Source organism: Ambystoma mexicanum, chromosome 1q (assembly GCF_040938575.1).
Source record: "Ambystoma mexicanum isolate Mex_15411 chromosome 1q, UKY_AmexF1_1, whole genome shotgun sequence".
Taxonomy (NCBI): Eukaryota; Metazoa; Chordata; class Amphibia; order Caudata; family Ambystomatidae; genus Ambystoma; species Ambystoma mexicanum.
This window is the reverse complement of record NC_090922.1, coordinates 1507572235-1507589774: the sequence shown is the minus strand read 5'-3', so window position 1 is coordinate 1507589774 and position 17540 is coordinate 1507572235. Positions and strand designations below refer to the sequence as shown.

The 17540-nt window shown below is 47.1% G+C and overlaps 1 protein-coding gene across 1 annotated transcript in view; it reads left to right on the top strand.

Annotated features, from left to right (window-relative positions):
* KDM4A (lysine demethylase 4A) overlaps positions 1–17540 on the top strand; it is a 1237605-nt gene that overhangs the window by 142415 nt on the left and 1077650 nt on the right. The window contains exon 4 of the mRNA XM_069642410.1: positions 17150–17264. Coding sequence (XP_069498511.1) covers positions 17150–17264 — 115 coding nt within the window. The remainder of the gene's footprint in view (positions 1–17149; positions 17265–17540) is intronic.

The window sequence follows — 17540 nt, the reverse complement described above, 5'->3', positions numbered from 1 at the left end:
GGTTTCCCATGCCCCTAATCTCAGACATACTCGAAGCTGTCAAAGGGGCAGTGATTTTTACCAAACTGGATCTACGGAACGCATATCATCTCCTGCGCATCCGTGCCGGAGATGAATGGAAGACCGCTTTTAGAACCCCGTACAGGCTCTACGAATATAAGGTAATACCCTTTGGCTTAGTCAATGCGCCTGCAGTGTTTCAACGGTTTATGGACCGGACCTTTTCAGACTTACTATTCCATTCCGTTATCATTTACTTGGATGATATCCTAGTCTTCTCCAAATCCGTCCAAGAACATTCCACTCACCTATATGAAGTACTCGGACGTCTTCAAAATAATCATCTATTGGTCAAACCTAGTAAATGTCTTTTTCAGGTATCCTCAGTTCCTTATTTGGGATTTATACTTTCCAGTGAGGGTGTTTTAGATGGATCCCAAGAAGATTTCTGCAATCTCCGACTGGCCTTCTCCTTCTGTGAAGGAGGTTCAGAGATTTCTGGGATTCGCCAACTTTTATCGCAAATTCACTTTTCTTCTACAGTGGTTCCTATCACTTCTCTTCTCAAGAAAGACCAACTACCCTTTCAGTGGTCTTTGGAAGCTGAAGAGGCATTCAAAAGCTTGAAAGGGAAATTTAGCTCAGCCCCCATACTGAAGCAACCAGATCAATCCAAGAGGTTCATAGTGGAAGCCGATGCATCAGCTGATGCAGTGGGAGCAGTCCTACTACAAGAGCATGACGGAGTCGAACACCCTGTAGCATAGCTCTCCAAAACTCTAAACCCCAGTCAAAAGAATTATTCTGTGATTGAGCGAGAACTTCTGGCCATCACACTTACGTGCGAGGACTGGAGACATCTCCTTCAAGGAGGAGTGTAGGACCTTTCACCATACGGACGGACCATAAGAATCTGAAATCTTTAAAGAACATGGAGTGTACCAATGCACGATGGGCTCACTTTTTTGCTCAGTACGACTTTGAAATCACCTATTTTCCAGGCGTTCAGAATGTGGTAGCAGACTCACTTTCCCGTCGATGGAACATCGAAGGACCCTTGTCTCAGATCAAGGAGAAGCTCTTCCCGGATCAGGTGTTTATTGGAGCCACAGTGGCCTTTCTTTCCCAAATAAGGTCAGCCATCGAACGATTACCTCTCCCTGAACTTAAGACCCCCAAGTTTAAGTTCGTGAAGAAGGATGGGCTGTTCTTTGTTAACACGAAGTTATACATACCGTTACTGGACCTGCGTCTCAAAAATTTGTCGTGGTGTCATGACCATTAAACGGCGGGGCATCGAGGCATAAAGAACTCTGAAGATCTCGTCAGAAGATCATTCTTTTGGCCAGAAATATCTGCAGATGTCAGGAGACATGTACAGTCTTGTGTCCAATGCGCTCGCAGTAAAATTTGGTATCAGAAGCCCATAGGTCTTCTAGAGCAGATACCTACAAGACCTTGGGAGCAGATATCCACAGATTTCATTCTAGAACTACCAGCATCTCGAGGACACACCTTCATAATGGTTACTGTGGATTCCCTTACTATGTTAGCTCATTTCTCCCCACTTCCGGGATTACCCTCCGCATTTGAAATGGCGGAAGTATTTATCCGAGATATTTTTCGCCTACACGGACTGCCTACTAAAATCATTTCGGATAGGGGGAGTCAATTCACCTCCAAATTCTGGAAAGCCTTATGTCATCAATTAGGGATAGCACAGGCTCTCTCCTCAGGCTTCCACCCACAAACGAATGGTCAGACCGAGAGGCTCAATGGCACCCTTGAGCAATATTTACGATGCTACGTTAACAATGCCCAAAATGACTGGTATGATTTACTGCTGAATTTGCCTATAACAACTCTAAACACTCGGCTCTTGATCTCGGTCCCTTCTTCTGCACGTATGGTCAGCACCCCAAGGGCATACTACCAGTGTCTTCCTCCAATTCTGTGTGCCCCTCCATTGATGCTCGTTTATTGCAAATCCAGGAAGCTCACAAAATCGCGGAAAGAGCTTTGGTAGAGGCTCGTTCAGGCTACAAGAGATTGACAGATCGGAAAAGAACGGAGGTTCCGTCTTTTGGGCCTGGTTCCAGAGTTTGGTTATCTACCAAATACCTACCTAGATGGATACGTCATTCCAAGTTGTCTCCTAGGTTTATAGGTCCTTTCACAGTGGAATCCTGCATTAATCAGGTGGCTTTTCGCCTCCGCCTGCCCAGGAACATGAGCAAGATACATCCTGTTTTCCACTCCTCCTTATCGCGTCCAGCCTCTGAGGACATCCCTACCGCTCCTGTTGCGCGGCGCAAAGAAGATAACACTGCAACCGAAGATGAGTATGAAGTGGCGGAGATCAAAGACTCAAGTTACCGCCAGGGGAGATTGGAATTTCTTATTTCCTGGAAAGGTTATCCCTCTTCTGAAGACTCCTGGGAACCCAGTTCACACGTCAGAGCTCCACGTTTATTGAGAAAGTTTTACCGAGTCCATCCGGGTAAACTGGGGTTCGCCCGCACTGGGGAGGTGGGGGTGGTATACTGTCATGCGCCCCTTCTATGTGAGGGTATGGGGACGCGTTGCAACTGTGTACCTTCCTCCTTCGTTGCCAGCGCTCCCGTGAGTTTTCCTCTTGGCTCTGTTGAGCCCTTCTCTATGGCGCCCTTCGCCTTGCCTTTTTCCCCTTTTCTGCCTCTCCTATACTACTCCCTCCTTTCGGGGTTTCCCGTACCCTCTTGGCTTCATCTTGCCTTGCCCGTGATCTCTGGCTTCCAGGCCCGGTTCTTCCCCGACCTCTTCTAACTTACCTGGATTTCTGTTCATTTCTCTTCTCTCATCTCCCGCTTCAGGATTACAGAGTGGAGCCGTTCTGTTCGTGTACTGACAGCTTACCTGTGTGTCCGGAAGACCATCACTGACACACCAGATGTACTTTGTTGCCTTCGCCGCTTTTTCCTTCTGAATTAGTTTTGAACAGGGCAAGGGGCCCCCGCACCTCCACTGCCGGAGCAGGCAGTTGCAGTGGGACCACGGGGTGCTTGTCACTGTTAGGTAGGCTATGTGTTGTCCCCTGAGTGGGTTGTGGCCTCCAACGTAGGCCTAGTAATCGGACCCTAGAGACACTTCAGATTACTCATCAAGGGTCATACCGGCCTACAATGTCAATCTCATATTGCTTTGTAATTGGCTGGCTGGGGCCTCTGTGTGTCACAGGCAGGTGTTAATTGTGGGGGCTGTCCATGAGGAGCAGTGCATGCAGGGAGGTGAGGTGGAGCGTGCAATTATGTCCAGAAGTGGAACCTTCAGGTATTAGCAGAGATGTGTGTTAGCAGCACCCCCCTCTGGGGATCGGCGGCCTGAGCGGAGAGATTGTGACTGATCCGCAGGGCCAGAGGCTCAGACACACTCACTCATTGGCATAGTAGTATCGTGTGCCATCAGAGGAGCCCACTTCAGGTATTAGAACAGAGATTCATGGGGGAAGATCAGTACAAGACAGCCGCGTAATCCAGCTAGCCAGTACTGGTACGCAGCAAAAAGCAAGACCTTCCCCGCAGGAAACTGTTGCGGGCACAGTAAATGTCCTCCTCGTTTCGGGCGGCTGCCCAATGTATGCAGCGGTGTTCACAGGCTCTGCCCACCCCTAGGGCTGCAACGGTCTGAACGCGGCTGTAGTTGGTCCTACCTTGTGTGTTGATGGACGGCAGCGGGGCAGGAGACCCGGCCGCTCCACACCACAGCCAGTCAGGGAGAAGCGCCAGTTTCTCCCAGTGGGTCGGTCCACAGCAAGGTCGCCAGCGGGTACTGGACAGCAGGGCCGCGTCCCAGGTGGTGAGGCAGCAGCAGACTACGCCCTGCTGCAGGGTGGTCCGGATGCTGCTGCAGGCGGAAGCACACGAACAGTGTGTATGTCCAGGCCAGCAGCGCCCCTCCCCCAGCAGGCCTGCTGAGCCCCGAGCTCAGGTGTCAATTGGAGCGTACTGTATGGAGACGCTCTGCGGCTACTCCCAGGGGTTTCTGGCGGTGGATCTTAACCCGCAATAACTCTCCCACAACGGCTTCCCCGGGGGCAGAATTTAGCCAGCAGCTGCAGGCAAACTTCACGGCAACGCCAGCCCAGTGTGGAGAAAAATCGCAAATGCCACAGCGGGTTAATTCGGTAATACGGATGTCACCCGCATGGAGCGCCTGCTCTATGCAGCCATATTTGATAGTGCGCAACAACACCCCCCCAGGTTACACCTTTTGACCTAGAGGTGAACGTGGGGGGAAACAAAATAAGATGGAATGAGTACAGAATGACGGCTTTTAACAAAATCCTGGCCTACGGCGAATTTAATAGCTATTTTGGGGAGCGGTTTGATGGAAAGGGTGTGCATGCTATTTGGGAGCAGATTTATAATCGGCTGCTAAAAAGGAAACTGGGCAAATTGTTACACAGGCATACATTTGACCGGGTTATCTTACTTAAGAAGAGAGAGCTGCGGACATCCCTTAAGGTGACCGCCCAAGAAGATATGGGTAGTAGGTTGCGTGTGAATGCGACCTATAAGGCTTGGCTATGACATTATCGCCACTAAATGACCCTGAGGGATTCTCGTAAAATGTTGGAGGTATGGCTAGTAACAACTTGCATGACTTCTGGAAGTTAAAGATAATGACAAGTTTCAAACGGGGTCCCAAATAAAACCAATATCGGAAGAAATGTGGAGGGCCTACTGAGATTTACAAATCCGCTGGTGATATTGAGCAAGAGTAGAATGGGGACATGAAAAAAACGGTAGAGTGGGTGTTAAATTGGCACTTTGACAATTTGCTTTATCTAAAATCTAGGAACGAAAATCTTTTGCTGGGGGGCCAGATGGATTGATGGTGTGCGTTCTTAAAAACAGCCCAGATACTTGGGTAGGTGTCCTAGATAATATGTTTAGAACTATACTCTTGGAGAAAGCCGCGCCAGTGTCTTGGCTAATAGCTATTGTTGTTCCAATATTTAAAAAGGGTTCTCGCCTAAGTGCTTCAAATTATAGACCTATTTCCCTGTTCGATTGCCCGGCTAAAATCTTCACAGGCCTAGTATTAAGAGACCTGCGAAAATGGACAAATTAGAATAGAAGAATGGATATCTTCCAACAGAGTTCTTTCGGGAGTGGGGGACTGAGATGAACGGATTTGTGCTGGAACTGCTAAAGAAGGGGGCGATGAAAAACAACAAACCGCTTTACCCCGCCTTCATAGATTTTTCTATAGCTTTTGATACTGTCCTGAGGAACATGTTATGGGCCATACTGGATAAATGGGGTTGTCCTCCTGCTCTACTGGCGATCCTGATTGCGCTTCATGCGGACACCACCTTGTATGCCCATTTGGGCAGCAAGGGTAAATTATCTGCTCCGATCAATTCGGCAAGAGGACTGAAGCAAGGTTGCCTATTGGCTCTGATCCTATTCCTCCTTTTTTGTCTTATTTTGGTGAATCCTTTCTGGATACCACATTTTTCCCCCTAAACTAAATACCAGGTTGATTAATTATTTACTGTATGCTGACGACCTGATTTAAATGGACCATACGCCAATAGGGTTGCAGCGTCATTTGAAGGCCCTGGAGACATACACCAAAAATAATAAGTTAACGATAAGTGTCACCGAATCGATAAATCAATTTTGCCTAAGGGTCCGGGAAAAGCAGGACGACAATTCAAGTGGACCATTGGTGAGACACCCGTAGATAAAGTAGACTATTTTGTGCACCTGGGTTTCTCAATCTTCCCGAAGGAAAATGGAGCCCGGCGGCTCGCTGTAATAAAACAAAAGATCACGGCATTGGCCACCCAGGTAAGCTGCCTAAATAAGAAATGTGGGTACTTCTCGATAATTCCCGTACAAGAGTTTCATTGTTAAAAGCTGGTCCCGGTGGTGACGTATGATGCTGAGATTACGTTTTTTTTCCCTCAAACGGTAATTGTTAGGGAGAATTCTCAGAAATGTGCTAATTCCCTCTACCTTAGAGACCATCAGCAATTTAAGATGGATTTTGAGGACTTGGACAGAGTGAGACCTTTTTCCCCACTCTCTCATGTATTTTAATGTGATTTGATACACTGTTTCTTTTTGGTTGTGGAGTGTGACAAAACTCCATAGGCATCATCTTTTACATTGTGTCACATAGCACCTTCAGTGCAGCGGCACAGGGAAGTCTTTCAGATTTTCCCAAGGTTTAAATACCTTCCCTGGGATGAACTACTGTTTCCCAGAGCAGTAAAGTGAAATTGACTTTACTTACATTTGTAACTTTTTAGACCCAGCACACACCATCTTGCAACAGGCTGCTGGAGGGGTTAGCTAGTATCCCCTCTGTCTAGCTTCTCATGTAACATTTTTATGTTACCCTTTCCTCACTGAATGGCTGGTGGCAGTGGTTTACTTTTTACTACCATTATGGATTTTACTGCGGGCTTCGTTCGCAGCCACGGTAAAGCACCCATGGGTGGCATTTTTGTCAAAATGGCCCCGGTTTTCTTTTTTCCCCATTTCTTTGTGGAAAGGTCCTTCTTGAGATTTACTCTGCCTGCCAAACCAGGTTAGGTCCCTTTGTTAATTTTGCCTTTGGCGGGATTCACGAGTGAAGCCCGCCTCTGGCTCCAGGGTGTCTGGCCGAGACAGGAAGCAAGGGAGGTGTCTGAAACAACAGCAATGCACTCTAAGGTGGTTGACCGGCTGGCTGTCCGGCAAGGACAGCCACCCTGCTGGGCCAGCTAGGCTGGAATGAATGGGAGCAAGCTGCATAAAAGGCAAGGCTTTAAGGCTTGGAAAGCAGTCGAGCACTAGACAAAGGAATCCGAAGAAGAACTTGAAGAGGACGCCTGCTGCAACTCCTGGACCGTTGGTTTTCCCGGTGAAGCCCTGCTGCTATGCTGAAACTCCAAATTTGTATCGACAGAGAAGCCCCTGCAAGGACGACTTCTCCCTTTGAGTTGGTGGGACCAATCCACTCCAAAGTAAGCCACCTGGACATCCTCTCAAAGCTGGTCGAGTATCCACTGCTGTCGCTGCCCGTACCGGCTAGCCAGGGAGAGGAACACCTGTTCCTGTGCTTTGCTTTTAAGCTGGCCAAGAGCTACTGGAAGATTCTCCGAATATCAGGAAGCAGGACTGACGAGCCTGAGCCCCCTCAACAGAGTGCGGGACCCCATATGCAAGGAAAGCCCATCTCGACAGCCAGGAACCGCGGTGTTGCTATTTGCGGTAGACGCAAGGAGCTGAAACACCGAACAGCCACTTTATTTATTTGCATTTATAGAGCGCCCAGCGGCCCGTAGGCATCGTGGCGCTGTTACAGCTTATTTACTTAGTCAGGTACATTACATAGCAGTTGTAGAGATTTGAGAAAGAAAAATCTTTACGTAGGCAGTCGTACAGGTTAGGAATTGTAGGGACGATTAGTTGAATAGATTCGTTTTTAGCACCTTTCTGAAGACTGTGAGATATTTTTCATGGCGTAGGTTGGGCGGGAGTGCGTTCCAAGCTTTGGGGGCTAGTATGTCAAAGCTCGTACCGCACGCTTTGGCTCTATTGAAAACTGGAACTGATAATAGCTGGGAGTGTTGGTCCCGCCTTGGTCTGTGGGCTGGAGCAAGGTGTATTCTTTCAGACAGGTAGGCAGGGGCTGTCTGGGCAATGCATTTGTGAAAGATCGTGAAGGCTTTAAATGTTATGCATTCTTTGATGGGTAGCCAGTGGGCATGTTTTCTTGCCTGTGAGATGTGTTCTTTCCTAGGTATGCTGAGGGCCGCTCTGAGGGCGTTGTTTTGTGCCGTTTCCAGTTTAATGATTTTGGTGGATGTGCCTAGGAGCAGGATGTTGCAGTAGTAGTTTTGCGCCAATGGTGGCTCTGGCCAAGCCTGATTTGCATATGGTCTTTCCCCTTCTGTAATGGCTTGGCAGGTGAAGAATGGTGGTCTGGAGGGGTGCCCAGAGCAATGCCAGTGGTTAAGATTCATTCTAAACCTTCCAGCCATCACCTCTTTGTTTTTACTCTGGCGATGTTGAGGCAGCTGGTTGGTGATAGTTGTGGTTTTACTGCGTTTATGATTTTTGTAGTGAATGCAGCTGAGGATGAGATGGTGCTGGCTTGCCTGTCCATTGATCGGGTGGCATCAAGGTAAACCCCAAGATTTTTCATTGCAGTGGAAGCTGTGATAACCGTATTCTCAATTTGAAGGAATTATACTTGTCTTTTAATTTGTTTAGGGACTCTTTGGGGCCTATCAGTAGGATTTCGTTTTTTTCCCCGTTTAGGCAGAGACCATTGGCTGCCATCCAGGCCTGGATGCGTGCGTAAGTCTTTTGGAGTGTGTTAAGGTCTTGTTCATAGTTCCCAGTAAGGGGCAGAAGAATTTGTGTCGTTGGCATAGTTGGTAAAGGCTATGCCGAATTCTTCTAGGTCGCTTAACAGTGGGAGGGTGAAGAGATTGTATAGAGTGGGGGAGGTACAGGATCCTTGTGGCACTCCACACTCAATGGGGGAAGGGGTGGCTGAGGCATGATCAGAGAAGACCCTCGTTGTTCGGCCTTCCAGGAAGGAGGTTATCCAGGCGGTGGCTTCATGGGAGAAGTGGGCGGTGTCCTTGAGATGTTTGCACAGGATCTTATGGTCAACCAAATCGAAGGCCGCGGAGAGATCCAAGAGTAAGAGGAGTGAGGATTTGCCTTTGTCCATGGCTTCAAGTAATTGATTCTTGAGATCCAAGAGGTCTGATTCTGTGCCATGACGAGGGCGAAAACCGGATTGTCTTTTTTCCTAGGATATTGTGGGTTTCTAGGTAAGACTGAATCTGTAGGTATGCAGCCTTATCCAGGATTTTCAACAGGAAGGGCACTGTAGTAATTGGACGGTAGTTGGTGGGGGGGGTCTGGTTCAAGGGTGGGTTTCTTTAGTAGTGGGCGCACCCACACTTCCTTAAGGGTGAGTGGGACAGTACTGTTGGTGAAGGAGGCGTTGATAAAGGTGGTGATGAATGAGGCTAAGGCTGTGGCTCAGTCTTTGACGATGTTTGCTGGGCATGTGTCCCTTTTACATAGCGACGGCTTGATGTGCTTCATGGTTAATGGGACTTCTGGGACGGTTACTTCCCTGAATGAAAATGATGTGGGTTTGTTAGTGCCCTGTTGACGGTCTGTAGCTGGTGGGGATTGGTTTATGGGTGGGTAGAGTAACTTTAGGCAGGTTGTCAAATTGGGTCTTAATTTTGTTCTGGAGTGTTTTAATTTTGTTTAACGTGGCGTGTTAGATATTGTTACACCAGGTTTCGTTTTTCTCAGTGGGTGTTACGGCAGTGGGGGTATGGTCAGCTCGTTATAGATTGCAAATCATTCTTTGGATTGGGAATTTGATGTCTCAATTCTCGTGTTTTACGTGTCTGCTTTGGCTTTGGAGATGGCATGCTTGTAGAGTCTGGCGGCTGTGTGGCAAGAGTCACTGGTAGTGGTGGAAGGGTTATTCTGCCCGGAGGTTAGAGCTACTCTTTTGGCGGTTCGGGCTTCAAGGAGTGCTTGAGTGAACCATGAAGAGTGTGCTTGGCTTTTTTCTTTTCCAATGGAGCGATGGTGTCTTGTAGCTCTTTGAACGTGGTGTTATACATTTTGACTAGTTACGTGGGTCACTGGAAGTAGGGTGGGCGAGTGCAGAGTTTTCAATGAGGGGGAGGATTCTTTCTGCGGTGAGTAATTTCTTGGATCTGGTCAGTGTGGCTGGTGCGGATGAGTTTGGGTTTACTGTTGGCTTAGATGGTATGAAGAAATGTAATAGGTGGTGGTCCGTTTTAAGTTTGCCGGTTGCGAGCGGTGACTGTCGCATTGCAGTGCAGGAGTCCCCAGAAGTCGACCCTTCTTGTCCCCACGACCGAGGCCTAGCAACAGGGAGAGCTGCACAGGAACAGAAGTCATCTGCTGCACTTTTTCTTCAACCTAAAGGTACTGTAAAGTCTAAAAGAACGTATCTCTTGTTGTGTAGCCACTTGTCCTCGTTGGAGACTTGCTTGGTTGCATGTGTAGAGTTGCTGTCAGCTTCTTTACTTCACAAGCCTAATCAGCTTGTGGCCCTACTTTAATTGTTCTTATTCTACCAAGACTTTTAAACTTTGGAAAATACTTTCTACTTACCTGCAAGAAGAGCTTCAGTTCACCTTGACTTTTGCTAACTTAACATTGGCTGGCCTGGCTCCCTGAATGACTCTTCTCTCTTCTGCTTATGTGTTTTGCCTTCTTTCCAGGAAACGGTTAACTAACTTTGCATTGGGGGGGTTGTTTTGAAAGTACTTACCTACTTAAGAATAACTGTGAATATTTGTTTTATTCTGAACTCACTTGTCATCCCAAATGGGTAATTGCTGATTTAGATAACTAAGAGTGGGTATTTTTGGAGTGTGTTTGTGTGTTGCTTTATATTGCTCCCTTCTGAAGAAGGCTTATTATAACTGACTGTTAAATAAATTAATAATTGTTTACTCAAGAAACCTTGTGTATAAGAGTTTATTTGAATACGTGTCACTGTGAATCTCTGTGCAACTCCCCTACTGCTCACATTGACCCCTCTTGAGATAAGCCTGGCTGCTCAACATTCTACCAACCTGTGTAGTACAGACTTATACCAAAGGTTGAGTTCCTATTGCCAGGAGGTCAGGGTTGTTGTAGTGCACCCAAAGGGTACTGCATACAATTGTGCCTAACAGTAATGGTGTAAGCTTGAGGGAGCTTTCTGGAGGAAAGTTTAAAGGTTGCCAGCTAGTTTTCCAGATCCAGTTTTAAGGTATGAACTGGGTCTGGTGGTGTTCGGAAGCGTTGGTTAAATGGAAAAATGTTAACTTCCTACGAAAGATCTACTTGGCGGAAGTGGGATCGACCTGGGGGATGTTAAAGTGTGGGCTAGATTCTAATCTCCGACCGGCCTCACAGAATGGTACTGCCAGTGTCTCGAAACGTTGACTCCTCAGTGGAGTACCTAGTAACGTATCCACTGAAAGTAAAAAAGAGAGTATGGGAGGTCGACTGGATCGACACCGTTGATTATGTCAGGAAGTACCATTTATTCACAGGGTTGTTGTTAGATGCCAGACCCTATAACACTTTGCCATATTATTTGAGGACATTTCTGGACAATACTGGTGTAGTCGGCGTTTACGCTTTCGCCTGAATTTGCTCCCTACCTATGAAATCTTAGGTGCTCAAGGTAGAGTAGCTCGCAGTTTAAGATGTTGTAGATTCTGTAAAAGGGAAAACTCTATATAAACCCTACAGCACCTGTTGGTAAATTGCTTCGAATTGACCTGGATACGCCAGTCACATTTTTCGAACCTTTGAAAGGTTTTTAAAGTGATACACCCGGGCTGGGTTTGGCAACGTATTTTCATGAATACATCTTTTTAATGGTTGTTGGCTGCTATACGTTTTATGAAAGAGATCCTAGTGCTCCACTAGGAAAGTAATCTTGAGAACTGTGCTTCAGATATTAATTTATCAACTAAGGGGAAGTCTGTTATCGTTCAGTGTTGGGGAGAATTTTAATTTTAGTGTTTAATTCCTCCCACCTTAGAGACCACCAGCTCTTTTCATGAACTTTGGGACTTTGTACTTTTAATCCTATGTTTTCTGTGTTTGGCTTTGGAGTCTGACAAACTCAGTAGGCATCATCTTTTTACATGGTGGCACACAGCACCTTCAGAGCAGTGTCGCATAGAAATCCTTTGGATTTCTGCTAAAGTTTAAATACTTTCTCTTGGATAACTACTGTTTCCAAGAGTAGTAAAGTGAAATTGACTTTACTTAACATTTGTACATTTCTAGACCCAGCACACACTATCATACAATATTGTCTAGTTTCTCATGTCACATTTTTATGTTACCCTTTCTACAATTAATGGCTGATGGCAGTGGTTTACTTTTTCCTACCATTGAGTGTTTTTACCATGGGCTGCAATTGCAGCTGCAATAAAGCATCCATGGGTGCCCATTTAGTCAAAATGGCACTGGTCTTTTTTTTTCGCCATTTCTTGTTAGAAAGGTCCTTCTTGAGATTTAATCTGTGTGCCAAACCAGGTATGGTTAGCGGACGACGGCGTTACGTCCATTCAGGAAGAAGAGGCACCCGTTGCCCCCTTGTCACCTGTCGCCTCCTTCTCCGCTACCCCCCCACGGGCCAGATGGAGTCCGATACAGCGACAACGGGTACGTTGACGACGGCAGGATAGAGGATGTCCCGTCGCCTCCGCCCAGATCTTCTCCACCGGACGAGATAGGATCATTCCATGCAATGATCTCCAGAGCATCGGAGCTCTGCCAGCTCGCACCAGAGGAGAAGGAGGGTTTCTTATACCAGCGCCGCGATGCGAAGCGGAAGACCATCCTCTCAGTCCTGCTCTTGGATGACATTTCGGATGTCACTTAGATAGAATTGCAAATGTTAGCAACTACAACACTTGGATAGAATTTTGAATGTTAGCAGTTACAACATTTAGATAGAATTATGAACATTAGCCTGTGCCAGACCCACATAGAAATTTGAATGATAGCAAGTACCACATTTAGTTAGAATTGTGAACACAAGCCTACGTCACATCTAGATAGATTTCCCTGTTCGCTCCGCGGACAGAAGTGTCATTGGCTTGCGGAACGGCGTTCCGTCGGAGAACTTTGGATGGGGCCGGTGGTTGCACTTGTGCTAAGTCTTTGTGTAACTGTGTAGGTGTTGCTATAGCTGTCAGTATTGTCTGTGGAACATCCCTATATTGTATTACAAAATGGCAGGGTATGCCGATTTTTCAAAGACCACATCCCCATCTGTGTTTGAATTTGCAAATAGCTGTTCATCTGTAATTTCTCTCAATGGCAGTGTGGGATCTATGCATAACACATTTCTCCATCCCTTCCTCATCCGTGTTACAATGACGCTTTCCCCTCATAATCACTGGTAAAGGCATGATTCCAGGGTGCAGCGTCCTCAACAGCAATGCCTAAAACAGGCATCCAATCACGGGTGGAGAGAGGGATGGGAGGCGGGGGGAGGGCAGGGAACAGCAGGAGAGGGAGCCGAGGACTTGGGGGCACATACAGGCAAGGCCTGAGATTTTAGAGGGGTCATAGGGGGTCTCAACTGCTCACCTGGGACTGCCGGCTGGTAAAGACGTGATCCCAGGGTGCAGCATCCTCGCCAGCAATGCCTAATACATGCATCCAATCACGGGTGGAGGATGGGGGATGCGGGCGGAGGGCGGGGAACAGCAGGAGAAGGAGCCGGGGGCTCGAGGCAGCACGCAGGGCCTGGGGGCACATACAGGCAAGGCCTGAGATTTTAGAGGGGTCAGGGGAGTCTCAACTTCTCACCTGGGACTGCTGGCTGGTAAAGACGGGATCCCAGGATGCAGCTTCCTCGCCAGCAATGCCTAATACAGTCATCCAATCACGGGTGGAGGGAGGGATGGGAGGCGGGCGGAGGGCGGGGAACAGCAGGAGAGGGAGCCGCGCACTCGAGGCAGCACGCAGGGCCTGGGGGCACATGCAGGCAAGGCCTGAGATTTTATGGGGTTCAGGGGGGGGTCTCAACTGCTCACCTGGGACCGGTGGCTGGTAAAGGCGTGATCCTTCAAATAACTTAGTTAGGATAAGCAAGTCATTATTTAAGATGAAGTCTATGATGGCACCAGATTGCGACAAAAACAAATCATAAGAAGTATAAACCCTAAGGCTTTGTGTCTAAAAGTCACAAGAGCCACAATGCTTCTCCCCGAATGGAGTCTTTATAGGTAAGTTTAATAAGTTTGTGCTGGTGATAGTTTAAAGGTTCCACAACAATTTTACCAGAGGTAAGTATGAAGTTTCTTTTATTCCAGCCCCTAGGGTAACCCAGTGGCAGGATACTCCACCCAGGTTCAATGACTAAAAGGTGAGTGGAGTGGAATAATAAGATAAAGGGACTTGTGTCTAATGTTAATGTTATCCTATGGAGGACAGGGGGGACAGATACACTGCACTTACCCCTCTGGCTCTGATTTTCCCAGGTGACCTTGTGTTTCATCTTGGGGTGGCTGGGGGCTTGATCCTTTAACGTTGGCTCTGGTGAGAGCTGCCCAAGAGTAGTGAATTCAAGGATTCTTCCGGTTGGGTGCAGCTGCAAAATGCAACCTTTGTTGATGAAATGCAAGAACCACTGATGTAGTCCTCTTCATGACACTTCACAGGTTGGAGACAAGTTCTAGGAATTATCTCCGCAAACTGGCAATGACAGGCGCCTTTCTAGGCACGGTGACAGAAGTTGCTCCAGGCCAATATCCATTGTTGCTGGGATGCTGATTTCGTGGAAAAGGTGACTTGTCGTACAAGCTGCCGACCACCGAAGTTCCGAACTCTTAACGCGGAACAATGCTGCTTCTGGCGAGGCAGCCCATGAGAGCGTGGGTCAATTCACTGGGCAGTCCATTGACACTTCTGAAGGTTCAGAAGTGCAGGATCCTCAAAATCTTCGCGACTAGTTGATCCCATCAGTCCAAGGATTGAAGCACCGCTCAGGGTCTTCAAAGATCAGGCAGAGGAGCAGGGCATCACCGGGCAGGCTACTGGAAGGGATGCTGGGATACCAATTCAGGAGTCCTCTTCGGATCTACAGAAGACTGCTCTTCTTCGAGGGATTCTTGGCTCCATGATCTGAAGGAAATGGCTGCAAAGATTCTCTTCTTATCTAACATTGTCAGGGGCTAGAGGTTAGAGATGCCCCCAGAAAGCCGAGGGGAGAAAATTGCACAAGAGACAGGATTGTAAGGAATCCTGTAGACAAGAAAGGATAGGCAATAACTACAGATGGGCAACAAAGGCAATAAGCAGAAAGGTGCACATTAGGTTCTCAATTGTGGTGTACACAGATTGGGGAAGAGTTACCCACAGGGTCAGAGGAAATTCTAGCCTTCTGAGCTAGTTGCTATTACAGGGCCCCACTCTGAATGTTCATGGAACGGAGCAACAGGATTGGTTGTCTGTGTCTGGACCCTAAGGCACGAATAAGGAAACAGTACTCGCAAGACAGAATCCTGTAAGGGTCCAGCAGGAACTAAACAGTGTTTGCCTCCTGAAACAGGAACCAGCACACTGCTAACAAAATGATACGGGACAGTATGGAACTGAAACGGGACAAAGGAATGGGGCAGAGATTGCCTGCTGGGAAACCCAGCATCCAAACGCTGGACAAAGGAATTACTCAAGCACAAGTAAGGACAAGAACAGTAACGGAAATATCCAGTGGAAGGTTCCAGATATGGAAGGAGGAGGAAAAGCAAGAAGACAAAGTGCAAGGCTACATAAGACTGGAACTGCAGACTAGAAACTAAGGACCAGAATCAAGGAACAGCTGTCTAAACTATTGACCAGGAACAAGAAAACTTGTCACCAAAACTCTGGACTAGGATAACGAAGACTGAACTGTAGACTGGTAATAATGAAATGTTACTATGGATAGAATAACAGGGGCAGAACTGCAGACAGATAGCAAGGACACTTAGGACTGGAATCTAGAAAGCTAAAGCCAGGTAACACGGACTATGGGAACAGAACAAAGAACTGCAGGCAGTGAACAAGATAATTTGTGGTGCAGACGGGGAACAAAGGACTGCAGGCAGGTGAGCAGGGCTGAGAGGTGCTGGGCAGAAGGCAGGGAAGTGCAGGCAGCATAGCGGGGCTGCAAGGCAGGGAGCACAGGGCACTAGAGCATGACCAGGTTCTGAAACAGCACAAGGGGCTGGGAGAGACCTCAATGGAAGAGCCCTGTGCTCCTGCAGGCAGCTGCTTAAATGCTGCCATGCCCTGTGTGGAAGCAGGCTCATTAGCTGCACCTGTAGCAATACACCTGAAAGTAATCTGCCTCTTCCCTTTCTGGTCCTGGGAAAGTAAAAGCATTACTTATCTCTAAGACTTCTGGGGATTGTAGTTCTAAGACTGCTGCATAGGAATAGCCATGGAATGAGAACTGTCACAAAGTGCATTATTGGATATGTAGTGGCGGAAATTAAATAAGGAAGTACCAAGTCTTGCAAACAGTAAGTAAAGACAAAACTGGTTTCTCTCAGGCACACTGCAGGACAGGGGAGTTTTGGTCGACCACCCCCCACTTCCTGTTCTGTCAGTCATTCAAAGGGCCCTCACTGGTTTTCTAAGGGAGACAAGAGTACCCTCTCCCACCTAGCAGGGTAGAAGAAGAAATAAGCAAGGAAAGGCCATCTTGTTCAGGGCTTAAAAAAGGTACAGTCACTATTTTGGGCAACTTTTGTTCCTTGTGCCCCTTGTAAAATCATATGACGATCACATAAAGTTGTGTAAAACGTACACTGCGACCAGCCTGAACTGACAGCCCTACTACAGTAACCAAAAACGTTTCTGGAGAGTTGAGAAAAGGGATACATTGGATCCTCTCAGCACTCCACCAAAGGTGAGTGAGCTGATCTCGCAAAATAAAATGCAGGTAGGATGAAAAGTACCCCCCTGCCCTGGTAATTGTAAGGGTTTGCCAAGCAAAGTAAAAACAATTGCATGGAAGCTCTAGGAGCCTCCAGCAACCATGCAAAGAAAGTGCTGTGTGCTGCTTAAGTAAATTGTAGGTGCCTTTTAAAATTGGAGGAACGCAAAACTCTAAAAAAAAAATACCAAAAAGAGGTAAAAAGGGTTCCCATGATTCAAGTAAAAGAATGAGTGTGGAAAATGGTTCCAGAGTCCTGCAAAAAAAGTGTTGGGGGACTTACATGTGGAGAGAAATTTGCACAAAGATGGAAATCTACTCCTAACACTCCAGAATTGTGCTGTGAACTTATTTTTATGTATTCGTTTATTGTTCAGTAATCTGAGATGTCCATTATCTTTTTTTTACGGCTGGCTCTCGTTCTGTCTTCTTTTAGAATGCCCATTGCAAACAGTGTTGTAACATTTTGTAACCTTTTTTTTAGAGAGCCCATACTCTCGAAATGTTCTTGCATACTGTCTTGTTTAACAGAACTAGTTGACGAAAGTGACAGTTTTTCCTTCGAATTCATTGGCGGATGGTAATGCCTTTCTTGCTATTTGGTAGTGTGACATTTTGTCATGACATGTCTCATTTGTACTTGTACTTATCCCAGGTACTGCACTCCACGCTATTCAGACTTTGAGGACCTGGAGCGGAAGTATTGGAAAAATCTGACCTTTAACCCCCCAATCTATGGTGCTGATGTGAATGGATCTCTTTATGACAAGGTAAAAAGCAGACAATTTTGCTGTACTGTCTATTCTTCAGAAGATGGAATCTGCTTTTTTGATTATTAGAATATCAAAAGCAGTGGTTTAACAGGAATCGTGCCGTAATGCAGTAAGTGTCTCACTCTGTGGACTGTGAAGAAACTCACTGGTGCTAGCCTTGATAACCTATATGTAAAGATGTTTCCGGAGTGTTCAAGTTTTCTTGGTCATTCTCTTGTGGCAGAGGCTACTTACTACCTCCTGCTCCTCATGCCATTCCTGTTCCTGGACCGC